Source organism: Nothoprocta perdicaria, unplaced genomic scaffold (genome assembly GCF_003342845.1).
Source record: "Nothoprocta perdicaria isolate Ctin4 unplaced genomic scaffold, notPer1 scaffold_23, whole genome shotgun sequence".
Taxonomy (NCBI): Eukaryota; Metazoa; Chordata; class Aves; order Tinamiformes; family Tinamidae; genus Nothoprocta; species Nothoprocta perdicaria.
In genome coordinates, this window is record NW_020455455.1 from 4,195,300 (window position 1) to 4,213,695 (window position 18,396).

Consider the following 18,396-nt stretch of genomic DNA (forward strand, 5'->3'; position numbering starts at 1 on the left):
TTCTAAACCTCTTCTAATTCTGTAATATCCTGTGAAAAGATTTGACCAATACTTGGCACAGTGTCATAAAAGAAGTCTCATTATTAACTCCTGTAATGATGAGTCTGTTTGTAGATGTTTCTTATATGAAAGGGGTTTTTTATTACGTTTCCTGCATTGTTGGCTTTATACTATACTGGAACTGATTCCTGAAAGGGTTTTATTTAGGGTTTATGTTGCTGCATTTCTTTTCTTTATATCTTTGCATTGTCCACTTCCTATTGTGATCAGAAACAGAACAAGCATGAGCTTCTTTTCATCAGGCTATTGAATCAAAATGGCCCAGAGAGCCTGCATAAAGTGCTCTTGCTCTTTTTCAACACTCTTGATGGAGTTATTCTCAGGAGCTGGAGTTAAAATAGAGCTTGAAGTAGTTCGGAATAAGGGCTTGCTGGTTAATACTCTTTACTTGTTTTATAAATTAACAAAACAATTTTCAGCACAGTTTATTGGGTAATTTTGACCAAGCAAAAATTCAATTTCAAGTAAGAAAACTAAATCTACAGATAATACAACTTAATATATTTCATTAGCTATAAAAAAAGAAACTAATATTGAGAGAGTCAGGGCTGTTTTCATTAATGTCTTTGAAATCTTTGCCCTCAGTTTCAATGAAGCTACATATATTTTTGGAAATGCATTGCTGTATCTAGCAGAAACAAGGCTTAATTTACACAGTAATATACAGAACCTTTAGTTCTACCGAGATGCCTCCTGCTGATTATGTGATTAACTTGGTTAATCACAGTATAAATATCTTGTTTTCTCCTCTTTCCTGTGGAGTCCAATGAAAAGTTTGGAAATGAGTAAGTTAAGTTTATTTCTTCTTATAGAGAGTATGTATATGGTACTGGTCTGGCTAGGAATGAGAAGACCAAGGATAAAAAGCAGTGTTAATAATATAGTGAGAAACCAAAATTATCCTCATAATCGTATTCTACCTTGTACAGAAAGAACATGCCCTGTGGGAAACCACTGTAAGGACTAGCAAGGAATGGGTCAACGTGGACATACAGATACCAGAAGGAGAAGAAAAATTAAAGGTATGAATGAAAAAAAAGCTTGTTTTATTTGAACACTATTGACCTTACTGTTTCTAAGGCTTCTAAGGGAACTTAGAAACTTTTTTAAATGATAGATGTTTTGAAAGGCTTGCTTGTTTTAATTACTGCAGCATGAACAAATCCCTGGCTAGAACAGAACAAAAAGAGTCAAAAGTCTTCACAACTTGAAGTTACTAGTTCTCATAACAAACAGAAAAATGTCTATAAGTCTCCCCACATTTTGATTTCAGTCATCTGATCATGTTACATTGTAATATAAAGTCCATTCAGCAGGATGGTGTGCATGATGTATTGTGATTTCAGTGAAATGACGTAAACAAGTAATTGTGGGAGAGAATCTTTCCCTTGAGTTTTCAGGCGGAGATAAGAATGCAAATTTACACCTACTTATTGCTTTTTATTTTAAGTGCATTTAATAAATTACATAAATGTACATTTAAGTACATTTATATTTTTTTCATAATTCCAGAAATAAAATCAATGTTTGACTGTCTCAATAGACAGCTGAAAAAGTAACCTATGTAAAAGTACAAAAAATAAACTCATTACAGATATTGACAGTCTGACATATTGGAATGCTATTTCATCATAGCAGTAGATTGCAAGTATCTGTTATGTCCCATCTCTTCTGATTTCACGTAATGAAAAGGGTAAATGAAGAACTAGATATGTGTAATATTATCYATTAAAATAAAAATAAGCAAACAAAAGGGTGCTGTGGTTCCATTAAAAAGTAACCAAGTTGAGCTTTCTTGTACAGAGACAGTATGGATCACTTTGACTTGGGCAAGGAAGGATGCTGTCTTTGATTACATGACTATGTAATATTTTCACCATAACATTCTGCCATTTGAGCTAGTGGAGAACTTACAGCATTTGTCATTTTGAAGGAATTGTCACTAGTGGAAGATAGTGACATTTATCATTCTTATTAAAAGCAAACACCTCTTAGGAATGCACTCCAATGTAATTTTGAGGTTTGGGGAGCATATTACTGTCTTCTGCTTGTGCCTCGAGCCATGTCTGTTCTAGTTTCCTTCCATTTTGTCTGAAACTGTTGTCCAGCTCCCCTTTCCTTTAGCTATGTCTTCTGCACAATTTCTTTCCTAGCTTCCCATCTTATACCCTGATCTGTCAGGAAGACATCCTACAGCCCTTTTTTGATCTGTGCCTCTAAATCCTGTTCTTATCTTTCAGTCCTCGTTAATCATTCCCATTTTCACCTTCCCTGTGAAGCAGACTTAGGCCTGCTTCGTCCTCTTTGATACTTTATTCAGAAAAAAGAAACCTGGAAAGCACAAGTGGGATAATCTCCTTGCCTTCAGACACAGAAATGCTGGGAGCCACAATGGCTGGGAGCAAGACATGTTCTTCTAAAATCCTACTTTTTTGGAACTACTGTGGAAAATCCAAGCTGCCTAAGGGAACTGTGTGGGAATGGGAAATGCCTCTTGAATCTCTATGCCTGTGTCAATAGCAGTAAAATGAACAGGACCAGGGCAAGGCACAAGAAGTGTCATGTGATAACCCATACAATTAAAGCATTAGTATGATCCCTAGTGAGATTTTGACTCAAGGAAACTGGCTGTCTCCCAGACAGTGCCTGCAACAGAACGAGAGTTAACAGGAGGCAAGGACTATTGCCAGGTGGTGGATTGGATGCAGCCACCTTAGCTTATATAGTTAAAGAATGATTAGTTGTTGAGCTATGCTGTGCCAATTGACACACAGGGAAAGCTCCCAGTCCATTTTATTTACCTGTATGAGTACAATTACATTTTTTCTTTCAGAATATGCAAGATGAGAGTTTGAAACATTTTTAAAGTCCTTTCAAAAGAGTTTCAAGATTCAAGAAAATCTTAAAGAGTTCTTTTTGATACTAAATTTTAAGAACTTCCTCCAGAGCATAGAGCCATTACAGCTTTTACCCAAATGGTTATGAGTTGTGGTGTTTTTCTTTACAACAGACTTTTCTTTTACTTCACTCTCAGCACTTGTTGAAACATTTTAGCAGAAATTCTTTTAAAAGTTCAACCTGAGGTAGGCATACAAAATTTCAGCTTCCAACCTCAAATTTGGCATTATTATAAGAGCTTTGCCATTGAATCTTTCTAGTGCATTCTCAGTGGAACMAAAATCACTTTTTTTCTCTTGTTTGTTAATGCAAGTATTTTAACAACCTGCAGCTTACRTTTGAAGGAGCAGTTCCGAGCAGAGCAGGTTTTATCTGTATGAACARCATCCAGCTCATGGACACTATGCAACCAGCATTACCAGGCTTCTGGTCCTCAGAKGAGTTCATCTGCACCGATGGCCAATCTATCAACCGAGGATCAGCCTGTGACTCCCACCCAGACTGTTCYGATGGAAGTGATGAGGCTCCAGCAACCTGCTGTAAGTAAATCACATCACTGCTTTAGGAAGACGCGATGCTTAGGATTAGGTTGCAAAACTTAACAAGACGTATTCAAGAAATGGCTCAAAAAAATACAATTATTATTTAGACAGCTTTGTTCCTGGATTTTAATGATATACAGTAGCATAACAATGTTCATAGCACATTCTACTATCCTGTATTTTCCTTCTTTCCACTTCTTTCTATTTCTAACTTTCGGGCTGTAGCAATATACTTTGGATCCAGATCCTCATTTTTTAAGTATCTGCAGAAGCACAAAATTATGGATATTTTTTCTGTAAGTATATTCCTTGCAAATCATGCTTGTAACCCATACTTCTCTAGTTTTGAGATCGAAATCTGCCTTGAGATTTGTTGTTTGAATACTTCTCTAATTTAGACAGTGTATGAGCTAATGCRAGAAAATGCATTTATGATATATTTCCCATAAACTTGTTATAAAGTAATATTAATATAGTGACAAGTATAGTTCAGGAGCTGTATCTAGCCATATTGTTTTTATTAGAAGGTTGCTCAGAAGCCTTGTCTTCAACAATGCAATAAAAAAAAAAAAGATTACTGGAAGATGTCTGTTCTGAATTCTTTGAGCCCTCTTATGTGAAAGTAATTTTAGAGCTGCTGTGCTTCTAGAATGAATATTGTATGGCATGCATCTGTGTGTGTATTTGCCAGTGGCAGCAGCACTCTGAGCCTAAAATGTACTTTGCAGATAAAAACTGCACATACTTTAGATGCCATTAATGATATATATTGCTGCTGGGAGGGGCAAATCAAAACATTCTATGCACTAAAAGTAGCAGGATTTAGGACAATGATAATTAAAAAAAAAAGAAAAAAGAAAAAAATGTAAGAACTCATTTTGATTATATATATATATATATATATATTTTACCTTGCAGTCTGAACCTTTAATCTTTTCAATCACTTATACAGTTATGCAGGAGCCATCTCTGAAGCAGATAATATAAGCAGATATGAGCAGATAATACTGAACGATCATTTTAAATAGGAAGGTTTATATTGTTTTACCTCTGGGTGGAATCTCAGCCATCATGTAGAACATCTACATCARTGTAATAACATCTATAGAATTTTCCTGTTTGAGATGTATTTTTCATTTTCACAGTAGTTGATCCTATTCTCCCAACTCTGTGTGTTTGCTGGTAGGAGTATGGAGAATTCTCTCATTTGTTTAGGAAGAGAAACGGAAAGAAAGTGAATAGTACTTTATACACTGAATTTTATTTTTCAGTGATATTTAAAAAGATGAAAATTAGTTGTCTTTGTTGAGGAGTAACAGTTATTGTGCAAAGTGAAAATAAAAGTAACCTTAAACACAGATATATTTTTTTGCTATTATATTGCAAACAAGGTTTTGCAATATTACACTTCCTCAATTTTACTTATGTGCCTCAGACACTGGAYATTATCATTCTGCAATTGAATGAGAAGCAAGTAGGCTAGATATACCCTCAGAATAGTAATGTAAAAGCAAGAACTTGGAACTTACTCTTGGGAATGTTGCTTCCTTCATGTCCATATGGAAGAGTCAGAAAAACTAGAAAGCAGGCAGAAGAAAGGTCACCAGGGAAAAGTTAAATAGCCTCGAGGTCTCAAAGCTGTGTTTTATGGCAGCACTGGAATTGGGGTGTTGTGGGACTAATGGGAGCCCCAGTGTGTGTAAAATTTTCTTTGTTTTCACTGCATAGCATCATAGTAGCTCCTGTGCTACTCCAGTGACTGCTGGCTAAGAAGGGCAAAAATAAGTACATTTAAAATACTAGAGATTATTTTAAAAATTTGTACATTTTAATAGCTAATATTATGTTGGATATCTCTTGGATATCTAAACTCATAGAATCCTTTCTTGAAAAGATAACCCTAAGGGTGAAGTTTGGCTCTTCAGCAGTTTTGTCTGCTTAGAAAATTMATCTTTCTGACAGTTTCTGCAAACAGAACAAGAAGGACCTAAAGTATGAAGTGTTCTTTACTTGTGTCAAAGGTCTTCAACCTTTTCTCCCACTACAAATATTTTCCAATTCCTACATATGTTTTCTAATTTTTTGGAATTGTCCTCCAAATATTTTAAGCACACCACTTTTTTTTTTTTTCAATAATTTCAAGCAAAAATTAATTTCTGATTCAGTAGTGCATATTTTGGCCTATGATTTTTAATGGATTTTGGCATCTGTCTTTTGACACATCCTTGTAGTTTCCTTTGCTGAAGTACTCCCATCATACAGAGCAAAAAAACCAGACAGGCAGGTGTTACTCAGTGATGTGAAAGATCTTCCTGTTCTTTGAGGAGTTTCTTTGCATCATTAAAACAGGAAGGAAAAACAATGTTTTTCTTCATGTTAACTTAACGTGAATGATCCTATAAAAATGCAATTCATTACCAGAACAAATAGATGTGTTTTAGAATGCTTCTTTRTGTTTAGTCTCTGCACATTTATTTGGGCATATAAATATAAACATATAAGAACTGAAAAGTCTTTGAAAAATAGGGAAATTTGCTTGAAAACATGCATATGCATAACTCCTTGCTTGAGTACTGTCATTGAAATCAGTGGATTTAAAGAAATGAGTAGACAGCTAAATTAATGATTTTACTATTAAATTCTATAATTTTATTATATCTTATTTGATATCGCTTTTCTGAAATCATTTCTAAATTTCTTAGTTCACWATGAAGGCTAATAAATAATCAAATCCTAGTTAATTTATTCAAAATGGAGAGAATGAAATATACTTCTTAGATCATATGAAAGATAAACCCTTTCATGTTGATGTTTCTTTTTTTTTTCCATGTCTAACATAAAGGAACTTTTTTTTTTTTAATAAATGGCATGCCAAATGATGAAAACATCAAGTTTTATGCTTATTGTTATTATTATTTATAGYAACATGTATATAATAAGCATTTCAAATGAATCACTAGCTAGGATTCCTAGCTACTTGACAAGAATTCTAGGAAGCACTTGCTGTTTTCAAGTAATTTGATGCTTGTAGTATTCTTTCTGCTYACAAGCACTGCATTGAGATCCAAAATAATTTTGGTGTGCAACAACCCACAGCTATTTCTTAAAGAGTATCACCTTCCTCTGATTAAGTATAATTAAAAACTTCCTTAAAACACCTGTCTTCAGTCTATCTATTTTCCTTCTGCATTTCCAATGGCACATCAGATATTATATATCAGATATCAGTCTATCTGAGGCTTATATCTGTTTGAATAGAAAATATGTTGAACCAAGTAAATATGAATGATTAAAAAATGAGTTCCTTTTATAGCTGTATAGGGTTTTGTCCTTGAAAATTGCTAAAGCATTTATACAGATTGCTTTGCTACCATTCAAGGTAAAGTAGCATTTTTCTGAGGGTGAGTCGTTTGTTTTAGTATGTATATAATTCCTGTGATACATTAATTTGGGGGGTTTGCCAGTATTTGTCCATCAATCTTGTATGTACACACAGARAAAACAAAGCTGAATCCATGTTTTCCTGGAATTTTCAGAATCTTCATGCTTAAAATCTTCATTGCTGTTCAACACCTCATAGTACCAACTTTGTGTTTCACTCTCATAGTTTTGACAAAGACTGAGATAATTTTTGTTCACAACTGGCATGACAATGGTAATGTGATTGCATTTATAGAGTAAGAAAAGGTCAGCAAGATATCAACCTCTTTTAGGGTTCCTAAAATATTTACTAAAATATGTGCACTTTAAAAGATTTAAACTATTTTTGATTAATTCAGCCATAGCTCAGTGATTCAAAAGAGGGAAGATTAACAACTTCATAATGAAGAAGATTCTTTGGGTATAGAATTCTAGTCTCTTTCTTAAAATAATTTTTTTGATGAAAAGAAACGTTTTGCTTTGTTTGCCGTGGTGTCAAGTAAGATTGCTCTCTACACACCCAGTGTTGGCATGAGATTATCTTAAAATGATTAGTCCTTTAACCTTAAGAAAAGTGAGAAGTTCTAGAGGGAGGTAAGGACAGTTCACCTGAGATATAACAGTGGTTTGAGATATTTGAGATATTTGAGGTTTGAGGTATTACAGTAGTTTGAGAGTTACCTCTGGTAACCTATGACATAAATGCAGGTGAGGTTACCTAGGGTCATTTGTGATCTTTCTGTGTGAACCCATTAATAAAGTCTAGGTAAATAATAATCAGTTAATCCACAACCRTTTCCACAAACTGATTGGAAACGTCAGGTACAAAGGTATATGTGTAACAACGATGTGTAACGATGTTGTAGCACTTTGTTGACCGTCTTTGGTGCCGTGATGAAGATGGCACCTCTAATTAATTCAGAGCCAAGACTCAATGAAGCACCAATGGCATCTGATGGAAAAAGAGGTGTGTGTTTTCAGTCGCGTTTACTTGATCAAGTAAACCAGAGTAGGATTAAAAAGCGTCACACAGCTGAAACTAGGAAAGTTGATGTTAASTGGTTGGCTGACTGTATACTGCTTTTCCCCATAAGGTCAGAGCTGTATAGGTAGAATGAACTAGACATAGAATTCTTGGAGTTTACTGTTTATTTCAGAATTTATTTGCTGTTTATTTCAGAAAATGTGGTAATGTGTTTCACACCAATTTATGTTTTTTAGTGTATGTTTATTTCTTGAAATTGAAGTAGCTGAGTTTTGTTCTGATTACATCCCACTGACATTGTTTGCAGAACTGGAATAATAATTTAATCCTTAACTAATTGAAAAGTGTTAATACACCCACAAGAAAAAAAAATAGATTACTCATTTGGCTTGTCTTTAAGAAGAAAACAAGTGGTTGTCTTTATTTTTCTTTGTCTTTTGCCGAACTACAAATAGACGCATGCCCAAAAATGAGGCATCACTAATTTTGTTTGCAGAATGTGGAATATCTTTCTGCAGTTTGAATCCAGGGAAATCTTCACAGGAAATAAACAACATAAGCCACGATGGTAAGAGAGGCAATAGAGAGGAACATAATGTACCCAGAACATGCTTTCCCATCTGTGTAACTTACATAACCGAAGTACAACTTCTCAGAAAATGTAAATTGAGTTGTCACTTATTTTCCAACTATCAATGTTGATACATTCCCTATAATCACATGAAGGTCCAAATAAAAATATTAAAAAGGGATATTTATAATGAAAGTTATGCATTGTTTTGATAGGAAATGTTTAAGCAGTGGAAAAATATGCTGAGACTTGGATTTGAGTGTCAAATTAAGTGTAGTTTTTTTTGAACTTTGATTAAATATTTGCAAGTGCTCTTTAGCTTTTAGAATCAAGAAGGTATAAAATTAAAGTCAAGCTCTTAACTCAGGCAATTGGGTTTCACTTGCATTTACAGCTTAGCTGTTCCTAACATATTAATACTTTATTAAATTTTTGTTTATTAACATGAATATTTCATTTCCATATTAATTTCCACAAACGGTTTATGGTAGAACTTAAATTTATTTCCATAAACTACTTATGTTTGGAATTGGCAAATGCCTTTTGCTTAGTTTCTCTGCCTGGATTCCTAGATGTTTCTGTAGAGTTTGTGTCTTTAAAAATGCAAGTTCAATGAAAAAGTATCATCTAAAATTTGTTGTTGGCATTATTGCACGTACTTATCTAGAGCTGGAATTTGTTTTCTTCAGAAAACAACACCGTGAGTGTTCTCTGTGCCTTTGTAGTTATGTTCAGACTTGATCGGTCATAGAAAAAGTGATTGGGTTAAGTAGCATGATTTTGAATTTTTTTTTCTGTGTGTGCATGTCTCTCTGCATTGAATATGTCTTCCAACAATCAGACCATATTTATACTTTTTTCTTTCTAAAACTGAAGTGACAGAAAAATCTGGCTCAGTATTATCCACAGAAGAAGAAATGGAGCAAGGCTTCTGGATGTGAACTCTAGATTTGATGACATAACAAGGAAGCATACTATATCGAGAAATAAAACAAAAGGAATACATATTCACTTTTTGTTTTCTTTTGTTTAAAGTGTCTTAACAAATGGCAAGTGTCAAAACTTGGATTCCTGCTCAGTGAAAGGGGGAAGAATAAAATCTTAAAAACATTTTTGTAGTTCTGAAAACCACCATTACCTTTACAAAAGAAACTCACTGTAACYTCACTGATGTTTATGACTTCAACTTAAAGTGAATTTTCGTTAAGATCTTCAAAGACATAAGGCTTGCACAAAATTCAGCTACAGGCAAATTTGAAGTTTTTTTGTGCAAAGCATGAACTCCCTAGAATTTGCCCATTAAACTTTTCATTTCTGTTTTTTAAAATGTACAACAGTATTTTACAATCAGTAAAATCTTTATGTGGATTTTTCCTTTAGCTTTTAGTCTCAAACAGKGCATCGAAGAAACTTTACACATGCATAAATAAGCAAACACACACAGAGACATATATAAAATCTGAGAAAGTAAACTGTAAAATGGATTTACAGGTGAATAATTAATTTTAGATGATCATCTTGGGAACTCATAAGAAACTACCGGTTTTGTCTACAATTTATACTAATGGCTATGCATTCCATCAGCTTCTATCAGGTTTGTTGTTGTTGTTGTTATTTTTGTTTTCTTTTTCATTCTGCACTCATTCTTTCTAATCTGCCTCTTTTGGTGTTGTGGGGTCATTTTTGATTGCTTGCCATTTGACAGCCAGGAGGTGCAACAACAATGAGATATACTGATCTTTTGGAAAGAAAYAAAACTCCTAAAATAACAATTTCTAAATATATCCCTACATTTTATTCAGGATTTGCCTAAAGTTGAGGATCAAAAGTTTGAAATCCCTACCTGGATGGTGAAAATGGAGTGGCAATATGCGTGGAGATTGTATCTTACTTGCTGAATATATTTGTTGTCCCTAACATAATTATGAACATAAATGAAGATGTATTTTTGACTCTTCCTCTCCATCAGCCTACAACTAGATAAAAGTGAATCTTCAGTTTCATCTTACACCTTTMTGACAAAGTAGCCATACTGTGTATATTAAATACCAAATGTTTAAAGAATATTTTAGGGCAACGAGGGACAGTGATAGTTCAAATTATGAATGAGGTCCATTCGTGGTACATACCTTTCAGACTTTACCCTTCTTTTTAGCCTAGAGCAGTTTTCCAGCTAAGCTTTCGGTGGTTTTCAGCAATATAAATGTTAATGGTCTCAACTATAGCAGGATATTTTCGTTATAATTTTGGACTTCAACAACATGAAACAAACACTTCTCAGTTCACTTGAGAACCAACTCACAACTCGGGCATAGCCTAAGACTAGTCTTCAGACTAAGAAATTCTTTATAGCAAGTTAGAGCCATATTTTCAATTGTCACCATCTCCACAGAGCCTTCCGCAAGACTTTCTGCAGTTTGCCATGGTTGTGGGCGTSCCTGTGTCAGTGTAGTGTGGGCAGTTTTCCTTCTTTATGTGTTTTGGCTTCCGTGATGTGAGCACAATGATGTTAGTGCCTCTACACAATCATAAAGGGTTCACATCTATTCTTGGTATTGTTCAAATGATCTGTTAGTTGACAAAGTAGTGATGATGTTAACCCTAAGTGAGTTAGTAAGTGCTGTTACGGAAAAGAACCTAGAATCATCCCCCAGCAAAAAAATCATGCTGAAAATTTGCACTATTAACTGTCAGTTTGGGAGATGATTGTGTCACCATACTTCCCCTTTCTGATAACTGTCAAAGATAGTTGTCCTTAGCAGATTCCTGCTGCTTTACCTACTTTAATAGTATATAATTTTAAATATACTTCAATCGGTCAACTTTTCACTAACCTGGCACTGAGACAGATTAAATGATAGCAGATCAGTGCTAACACACCAAGATACATTATTGATCTATTAAATATGAATTAATTGTTAGGTGCTATCTCAATTTCTCTTTCAGATTTAAATAGTTATTTTGACTTTGGCCTGGTTTCCCTTCTAATGACGGGCCTTTGATGTGTTAGCGTGTAACGGAATAAGTTCCTTATACCTGCATGGCCACTTATTGATATCTTTTTGGATATTACTATGCATTCTCTTCAGTCAACATTGTATGCAGGGTTCAAGGAGGCCAGAGGAGAGGGATATTTAAGCAAAGAATATTCCTTGTTCTGTGTCACATTGTTTATGTAAAGACTGTAGTAAAATGCCTAGATATTGTATTTAATTAGCTTACAGTGAAAAAGCTTAGACTTGCTTATCAATTTGCATATTCTACCTTAATGTATTACCAGTTGAAGTCTAATTAAAAAGATATCTTGTCAAAAGCTAAAGCATTCTGTAATTAAATAAGTTAAATAAGTTTTATGTTTGACTAATACACTGCACTAAATAAGAAAAAGCATACTTCATTGAATTTTAATGTTATATAGTGAATCTACTTAAGAGATACTGATATTATAATTTATTTTATACCTTGAGATTTAATGGCTTGAATAACCTCTTTTTAACAGAAAGGAATATTATTACAGAATATAACTACTCTGGTGCTTCAGGAAAGCTGCATTTCATTTTGTATCTGTAAAATCTGAAAATTGCAGTAGTACGTGCAGTAGTACGTACAAAAGCATGTCTGAGGCTGCTATAAAAGGATAAATGTGCAATGAGGTCTGGAGACCTCTATGTACAGCTCCAAAGTACTTTTTACAATTGTAGTAAGTCACCCAAAGAATTAAGTGCAGAACTTGGTGAAGCTTTTCTGGACTAAGAAATAAAACTTACATAGACTATTTTATTATCAAAATACYTAATTCAGCTCAAGAAAAGAAATAAAATGTGATAGTGTTCTAAAACATATGTTGGTCTACTCTACATCTACTGGGAAAATATGATTGCATTTGTGTCACGTATTACATGTCAACAAAGATTTCCATAAACCCTAAGAAAATAATAAATTTCAATCTCATTTCAAAAATAACATAACCGTACACTTAATTTATCTTTATTATCAGTCACACACTAGACATAGTTGAATTTTTACCCTATATTCATGATTAACTTTCCAGTAAAATATGTAACTCCAAATTCACCAACTATTGGGAGCTTATCTTCAGGCCTTAACTTTATCAGTTATATAGCTATAGTTCTTTTACAGATGTTTTTTGTTACAGTTCTGAGATGGATGATTAAGAATGCAAAGGCTTGCTTGACCTGTTACATGTTTTTCTAAACTTTTTTTTTCCTATCTGAGTGATAGAGATTTCAATGAAACATACCACTTATTCTTTGATAAATCTCCTTTTACATCCAAATGTAACTTGTCGATAGTTTTGGCATGAAATTGTTGCATGAAACTCAATGATCTCGTACTGTTCTCACAATAGCTAACTATACTATGTGTAATTTTGAGACTGACTTCTGTGGATGGAAGCCGTTAAGTACATCTGATGCTGAGTGGAATATAACAACAGGACAAGCTCTTCTTGACACAAAACTTCCTGACAGAGATCATACCACTAATGCAGGACATGGTGAGGTTTTTTTGTATTCTTCTTCTTCTCCTTCTTGATGAGTATTCATTCATTGTAAAAAGAAAACAGACTGATGAATTTAAAAAATTATACTAAATAAATACATAATACATAACATAGGTAGCTAGTCTTTCAGCTCCACACTTTCTTAGATTTCTGTGCCTTTGTAGCCATGACTTTTTGCTGAGACATCAGTGAGGTGTGAGATTTGATGCTGCTTTCAGTTTCTTCAGATACTGCTGATTGACCTGGCATAGCCAACTTTGTTCATGTATAGAATAAACACTTTTGTATCACTCAGTTGTCACTCTTGAAAACATAATTGGATGAAATTTTCACAGCAGTTTTCTGTAGACTACAGATAAATTTATCAGTTTTGTCCACGACAAACAGAGCAAGTGTCATATCCTTTGAACAGTTATTCCACTACAAGCCCATAATTACTATAAAATGCATTCCACTGATAAAAGATGATTCCAACAGAGAGTTGGTTGATTTTTTTTTCCAGAATGAAAATTATATTATGATGTGCTATTTAACACTTAAACAGTCTAGCATATTTTTCATTGTCAAATAATAGTGACAAATATTCTATGATTTTCATTTATTAAAATATATTTATTCTGCTTCTTCCACAACATTGCTTTAAAATCTGGATTACAATCCCATATCTCTTTCAGTAGGACAAGGATCTGAAGAATTTTTTAGAATGGTATATATTATGTCACAACCAGATCTCATATGCTTTCCTTAATGAAATATGAAATATAATCATTGCACCACAAATATTCAGAGTTAAAGAAATTCCAGTACTGAAACTTTCCAGAGTAAATGTGTAGAAGTTTGAATATGCAGGTGTATGTTATATCTTAACTATAACTGCATGATTATATACCATCTTTTCCATTAGTCTTCAAGTGAAGTGTACCAAATAGTTGCTGGTCACAACTTAATTAGCTATTTTATACCTCATTTTGTTGTCACTCTAAAGTGAATGGCACTGGTTATGCCTTACCGATTCCCTTCAAACTGCATTCCCTCTTAGTAGAGAACTGAAGGTCCCAGCTTCCAAATACTTACAGCTATGGAGAAGGGCCCTATAATATATCTTTTCCACATTGATTACTGCGTGTCCTGAAGAGGTCTGAGGTGTAGTATGGTCGGTCATTGAAGGCTGTATGAAGAGTCATTTGTTACACTGATCTATGAGCTTCTGCACTTAAGCTGCTCTGAACCAACCTGAACCAACTAATTTCAAATTAGATTTTTATCTCTGTAATACAGAGTGGTAGGATGCAGATTGTAGTATCTCCAATAAGCTACTCTATAAATTAATTTATAGCTCTACCACAACATGAAAATAATGTAGTCACACACACACACAAATTGGTGCAAAGGTCTGTCACCCATGTCACATCTTTTAAATCCCCTATTTGCTAGTTACTCTCTTTAAAGAATGGGAATGAGATTTTTTAGCAAGGTTTTGCCCACATTAAATCAAAGATACGGTCTTTCACCTTGCAGCACTAGCTTGTTATATTGCAGAATATTCATGTCTCTTCTGTCCTGGGGAGGATGGTAGCAAACTCTAAATAATGAAGATTTTAACAAGGTTATTGTAGAGCTTCAGATGCAAATTAAAAGAGTATCTCCTCTGAAGTACTCTTGCATTCCAACAAGGGGAGCTGCCCTTGCGCTGCAGAGTGCAGCATGCCTCTTTTACAAGATGCTCTAATGGTCACCTCTTTGTACCAGTCTTGGTAAATCTATGTAATTATTCACTCAGAGCTGGACTTAATCCTTCACTTCACTATCCATGTATCCATGGGAAATAAATGGCTAAGAAGTAAAGCCGTGGCAGCACAATAGCTGATTTTCCAATACATATGGCAATAAGTGTAATATCAATGTGCAAATAAGACTGAGCTTTTAGTGTTATTTTGCATAGAGTTTCATGAAAAAGTCTCAGTATTCAGTGAAGGCAGCACTGACAACATTCAAAATATGCTGCTTTAGAGCCCCTTGAAGATTTTTATCCTTTCCTACCTTTGTCTGAAGCACATCTGCTGTAGTTCAAATCCAAAGGCAATTCGTTTGCCAGAGTTCAGATTAGATCTTTAATTAAGCTTTCATCCCCACTAGCACAGACAACAATGTCAAGCCTGTGCACCCCATGAGAAAACACAGCTTTTTCCATTGGCTCCTATGATTTGTAGCGTTGTTAGGATGCTTAAAATCAGTTGTGCTGTGCTGCAAGCAAATACTGTACCTTAAAGGAAATTAATTTTAATTCTAAATTCTACTTGTGATGCTATTTAAGCCAATTAGATTTTGTCTTTTCAGGAGCCCAGCTGAGGTCTGTGTTGGTTGATCTCCTGGGCGCTGTGTGCTCCAGCTCATATACCATGGTTGGGAGTTGAGAGGCAGAGAATGCAGAGGGGATGGGAGGTAATATTCATGCTTGGAGGACTGAGGTCTTAAGACTTTTGCCTGAAGAGATTAAATGAATGAATACATCCAGTGGGATATGTTCTGCACAGTAAAGCCCTTCTAGCAGAAGCATTTGACCTTGTTATGCAGTGCTCTGTATGTATTTCCTCAGCTTTAAGTGCTTGCAAGCACCAGGACAGGACAGCCCTAGCAATTACTAGCTGAGCTGTCAAACACCTGTTTCTTGCTTATTTCCTTGTCTTTGGACAGAGAGAGTATTAATTTTTATGGGGAGGAACAGCAGAAGCATTTAGCAAATGTATTTGGTCTCTTACCTACAAACATWCAGATTGTCACAGTCTATTGCAACATCCCCCTAGAGAGGATGACCTGAACCTACCGATGTTGAATTGAAAGGKTTGCTGTTCCACGTGCTTAGAAGTATGAATAAAGTCCATATGCTTGAGAAGGCCCTTAAGAGAGAATTAATTTTCTCAGATGACTGTTGGCCACTGGACACATTTCTCCAATTTTTCTTATAGGAGCATACATTTACTTTGCTGGCTCACAACAGAGGAACACCGAGATGGTCACGTCTCACTTGCAGAGTCCTTTCCTCATCAAACTGTCCCCTGGACTTGTCTTTTGTCAGGTAACTTACTGGCTTAATATTTATTAGCTGTGCTCACTTTTGTAAGTTGTTTGTAAGAGTAATGTCATCTGATGTCCATAAATGGCTTTTCTTGCTATAGGAGTCATTTATAGAAAAGCTGGGTTCATGTCAGTAATGATGGAAGGAGTTACGGTCTGCCCCTTTGGGCAGAGCAGAGGAGCAGAGGGAGAGGCTTTTTACTGTTTAAGTCTGTAGTGTCTGATTCAGTTTAAATCATCCATAAATGACTAAGCATTTAAGCCTGGTGGGTTTTTGTTTGTTTGTTTGTTTGTTTGGGGGGGAGGGGGCCTTTAAAGACCTTTTTTGGCTTTCTTTTGGCTTTTTAAGGCTTTTTTTTTTTTTTTTTTTTGGTATGCTGGGGAAAAGACATAGCTGACAACAATATTAGGCCATATACACTCACAGTCAAATCAACTTGACTTAGAAGCAGGATGTGGCAAAGAATCACTATCTTCTCTAAGCAGAAACTATTTTTACCACCACCACCCATAATATCAAATCTGTTTGAAACTATCACACAGATTAGCTATTCTGAAGTGACCGAGGAGATTTACCTACTATACTCCAAACACACAGTAAATTTTAATAAATCATTTGAGGAGGTTGTTTTTTGATAGTTGATCAATGCAGTGCTCAAGAGTCCTCCTCAAAGTGTTTTTGGTCAAATGTCTTGCATCTCTGTAGAGCAACGCAAGAGTAGTGGGATGGTGGTTGATCTGAGAAGCTAGAAAGTAACCATGAAGAAACTGGTGAAGGAGCACTGAGAAACAGAAAAGCTTAGATGTAAAATARCAACATCATTTTTTTTGCTAATGTTGGAATTTTCAACAATATTCATAGATTTAAAGTAGAATTTAAATCTATCCTGTGTGATATCTATATCTATACGTAAATGCACACACACATATGTACACACACATACACACCCCAATTGAACATTTTTAAWTTAATTTTTGTTTATCTTCTTGTCTGCTGATTAAAATGAATGGATATTGTACAATTAGTGTATATTTTTCCTTTTCCTGGGTCTTTTTTACACAGAGTCTTTTTAGTTTTCTACACTATAACTTTTACAAGCTCATGGCATACTTGGGAGAACCTAAGATATGTACTTACACTTTGTTTTATTTTGCCATTGTATCATGCTTCCTGATTTAGGAAGTCACAGAGGAGGAGGAGAAGAGAAAAAAATAGAGAAAGCTTTGCAAAATCATTTTCTGGTGTTCAGTAGTAAAGAGAAGTTTTGAAGAAAATAAACACCAGAATTTAGACTGGTTGCTCATTTTTGAAAATCAGTATCGACCAGAAACTGTGGTTTTATTGAGGAAAATCTTCCTTAAAAATATGAGAAGACAATATCAGCATATAAAAAACAACCAACAACAGATTTTTTTTTTCCTAGAAGGACATTAGTTATGAAGCAAGGGTCAGCTTAAGAGTTTCTGTTTTATTTGAACTTGTACCCGACTAGGACTGTGCATGTTCATCCCTAGCTCTTTCTGCTGAGTGGCTGTAACTTAAGCTGAGAACTGACAGCTTTCTAAGCAACTGATTAACACCTGCTTGCTGTCTTTCTCAGTTCTTAATCTTCGCATTTCATCACAAGATTATGAAGAATCAGAAAGAATATAGATACCCACGCTATGACCATTTTCTCCATTGAGGGTAAAACTAAAAACTCTGCAAATTTTAGTAAAGATTGCTACTGCAGGAAATGCAGAAGGGCATTGCACAGTCCGATTCAGAGCTGTGCCAGGCCACCATTAGCTAATGTTCAGGACGCTTCTAGCATGCCTTCCTCATCCCTTCTTGCTCTTGCAATAATTCAGCCTTTGAATATTAGGCAGACTCCAGAAAWGTCTGAACCTTAAGGCTTACACAGTTACTTCCAGCTCTTGCATCTGTGGCACAAGTGTCATGCAGTGTCCCTGCAGGCACAGCATAGCTGCTAGTGCTGCTCAACCTGATGCCCATCATGACATCGCTGTTGAGAGTTCCACAGCTCCTCTCGAGCACTCAGGCTCCTGTTCTTGATCAGTTTTAATAAAGGGAGCTTGAGGCCAGGGCTTTGTGTGTGGCTGTCATGGGTGGGATGGAAGCTCTCTACAGCCATGTTTTTCTTTATTCTACAGACAGAACAGAAAAATGGGCCAAATGTTTCTAAAGGTAAACAGAAACAAGTCTTTGTTTGTTTGCTTTTTTTCAGGTATCCTAACACCTTTCATCCCCTTTTGGATTTTTTTTTCCTAAGACATAAACCAGATTTTTGAATAATCTTCACAATTTAGGATAAAAAAAAAA

At 35.0% G+C, this 18,396-nt stretch overlaps 1 protein-coding gene across 1 annotated transcript in view; it reads left to right on the forward strand.

Annotated features, from left to right (window-relative positions):
• Positions 1-18,396, forward strand: part of MALRD1 (MAM and LDL receptor class A domain containing 1) — a 224,639-nt gene that overhangs the window by 23,607 nt on the left and 182,636 nt on the right. Inside the window, exons 8-11 of the mRNA XM_026039361.1 lie at positions 990-1,082; positions 3,290-3,497; positions 12,846-12,992; positions 15,965-16,074. Of these exons, the coding sequence (XP_025895146.1) occupies positions 990-1,082; positions 3,290-3,497; positions 12,846-12,992; positions 15,965-16,074 (558 nt within the window). The remainder of the gene's footprint in view (positions 1-989; positions 1,083-3,289; positions 3,498-12,845; positions 12,993-15,964; positions 16,075-18,396) is intronic.